Source organism: Ammodytes marinus (assembly GCF_949987685.1).
Source record: "Ammodytes marinus genome assembly, chromosome: 24".
Taxonomy (NCBI): Eukaryota; Metazoa; Chordata; class Actinopteri; order Uranoscopiformes; family Ammodytidae; genus Ammodytes; species Ammodytes marinus.
The window spans coordinates 3947404-3950316 of NC_137228.1; the positions used below are offsets into that span (position 1 = coordinate 3947404).

The 2913-nt window shown below is 47.0% G+C and overlaps 1 protein-coding gene across 3 annotated transcripts in view; it reads left to right on the top strand.

Annotated features, from left to right (window-relative positions):
* zranb3 (zinc finger, RAN-binding domain containing 3) overlaps positions 1–2029 on the top strand; it is a 75012-nt gene extending 72983 nt beyond the window's left edge. For all 3 annotated transcript variants that reach the window (XM_080052757.1, XM_080052758.1, XM_080052759.1), the window contains exons 21-22: positions 434–565; positions 1334–2029. In XM_080052757.1, coding sequence (XP_079908883.1) covers positions 434–565; positions 1334–1432 — 231 coding nt within the window. In that variant the 3' untranslated portion in view covers positions 1433–2029. The remainder of the gene's footprint in view (positions 1–433; positions 566–1333) is intronic.
* The last annotated feature ends 884 nt before the right edge of the window (positions 2030–2913 follow it).

Sequence of the window (2913 nt, forward strand, 5' to 3'; positions counted from 1 at the left end):
ATCAACTCTAGCATAGATGGATGAGTTTGGGGAGGGCAGCGCAATCATAGCTTGTTTCCAGTCATTAAGAGCGGTATAAGGAAAAAAACACACCCGAGGGTAGCCGGCATGCCGCAACACTAACTCTTTGTGTGTGTGTGTGGGTGTGTGTGTGTGTGTGTGTGTGTGTGTGTGTGTGTGTGTGTGTGTGTGTGTGTGTGTGTGTGTGTGTGTGTGTGTGTGTGTGTGTGTGTGTGTGTGTTTTTGGTGTGTGTGTGTGTGTGTGTGTGTGTGTGTGTGTGTTTTTGGTGTGTGTGTGTGTGTGTGTGTGTGTGTGTGTGTGTGTGTGTGTGTGTGTGTGTGTGTGTGTGTGTGTGTGTGTGTGTGTGTGTGTGTGTGTGTGTGTGTGTGTGTGTGTGTGTGTGTGTGTGTGTGTGTGTGTGTGTTCTTTCAGCTGAATGAAATGATCCGCGCTCCGGTGGAGGGGGATTTCTGGCAGGTGGACCACATCCGTCCGGTTTACAGCGGAGGGGGACAGTGCTCTCTGGACAACCTGCAGACACTGTGCACCGTCTGCCACAAAGCCGTACGTTCACACACACACACACCAACATACACACACACATACCGAACACACACACTCTCTCCGCACCGCTGCGCCCATAACCGCCCGCACCACTACATCCACACAGGGCTTAAGGGGCAAAAGCAATTTGTCCGACATTTAAAAAAGTGCACGAAGGATGGACCTCTTCCTTATCCCCCCTCACCCGTATAAAAAGAAAGCCCCCCCCCCCATCACTCAAGTTGAGTATCACATGCACTGGCAGTATAATGTGATACATGGTCAAACACATTGATCAAAAGTCATCCCATCCCTCACACACGCTCTATATTGCCTGTAATAACATCACACGGAGTGCTGGGCATGACACATATGATGTATAGCATTTGTTTTATGGAAGGCGTGTGTATATCTGTCACGGGAACATTTTCCCTCTTGAGCCCCCCCCCCCCCCGCCCCCCAAGTCAATATTTCATAATCACTCACAGACAATTTTTTTTCCCAAAGAAACAGCACTGATGTCAGAGCGCATTGTTTTCATTGTGAAACCCCAAAAATGTGCTTTTATTTTCCCGCCGCAAAAGCCCTTTTTTACGAACAGAGTGGGAAGTCAGTTTGGAACGAGAACGCTTCACATGTGTCCTGATAAGGGGATCCTTGCGTCCTTTACTGCCACACTTTCATCTAGAGATGCTCAAATATATTCATCTCACTTCTTGCCGAATTCGTAGAGTGACACATTTTAACTCGTACAACATTTTCCATTTTCTGTTCATTTTTCCTCCACAGAGGACGGCTCAGCAAGCCAAAGAGCGCAGCCTGATGAAGAAGAGTGTTGCAGCCTCCAAGGTCGCCTCTGACATAAGCAGGTTCTTCTTCAAGAAATGAAATACTGTAGTAAGGTTTAGTTTAGTTTTAGGGAGGGTTAAGGAAGGCTAATGTAAGGGAACTGAGTAAGGGGCTTCCTAAATGAAATAGTCCAATCTGTCCTGGCTTGACTTCTAAACAGCACAGACTGAAGATGCATCATGGTTCCTGAATTGAAAAAAATCACATTGAAGTATCAGAAAACGCTATTCAACCTCACAGTTTAGGATAAAAAGATGTCTTTCCTTTTTTGAAAACCCTTACACTTTTCTTCTCCCTTTTTAATTTGCGCTGATATCAGTGGTGTCCTGTTTACTTTTTTTAAAAACAGTGAGGACTGCATCAAATGCAAATTCATCCAACCCCCCCCGCTCCCCCCCCTCGTCCCCGAACCGTCACGAGTGCGGCGTTTTTTTGATTTATGGCGGCCCCAATTTTTTTTCGCCCCCGCGGCTGAAAATGGAGCAGGTTGTTTAGAGAGATGCCGCTATTTTTAGGATATTTTTGCAAAGTTGGTGAAAAGTAGCAGGCGAGGAGATGAATTGGAGAGGCTTTGTGATTAAAAAAAAAAAAAAAGGTGTCCTCGTTGGCGCCCCTCAACAAGTGCCTCCTTGTGAATCTTGCTTTTCTTTTTTATTCGCAAGATGGATGAATGCTCCCCCCCCCCCCCCGCCTCCCCCCGTGTGAAAATAAAAGCCCTATATTCAACTTGTTTCATGTTTGTCCTCTTGTGTTCTTTCTAGCGCGCTGTGGACTGTAAATACAAGCCAAAGACTTTGCTTGCTAGCTCTGACACACAAGCGAATGGTTTCATCACCTCCAGTCTTGAACATTATTGCCCACTGTCCACGCATCTATTCCTCCTCTTCAGCCGTGATGATGTGAACCAAAGTCAGGAGGGCTATGTTTAGAGAGCGGCGTTACTATGGAAACAAGGCTTCAGGTTCAGCGATGTCGGGGAATATTGAATCCCTTCCTCTTTGCCAGAGTTATACAATGAGCCAGACAGACACATCAGACACTCCAAATCAATTCCACAAGCAGCAGCGCAAGGCACCTGTGAGAAAGGAAGGGCCTCACATTCCTCCACAGCAGACTTTTCATTTTTTTTTTCTTTTTTTTTTACCTGGGCTAGAGATGTCTGTCGTCATGTCACCATTTTGTCCGCCTGTCAGCTGGGCGTCAAACTCCCGAGCTCAGCAAAAAAAATAAAAATAAAATCCACCAGTCCCCGGAAACTTTTTCAAAACTGTTTCTGGCAGCAACCCCTAACTTCTCCCAGGCACTCGCTTGAAACTTTTGCTCGGAGGGCCAGTGTGGGGTGCGCGCGTGGGTGGGTGATTGTGTGTGTGTGTGTGTGTGTGTGTGTGTGTGTGTGTGTGTGTGTGTGTTTCCCCTACGGCTGCTCCAGGTCTCCACTTAATAAGACCGTTGTTCCTCTCCTGTCCAAACCGACAAGCTTTGTGAGTAATGAACATCTCCCCGGCAGCCTTCCAACAACA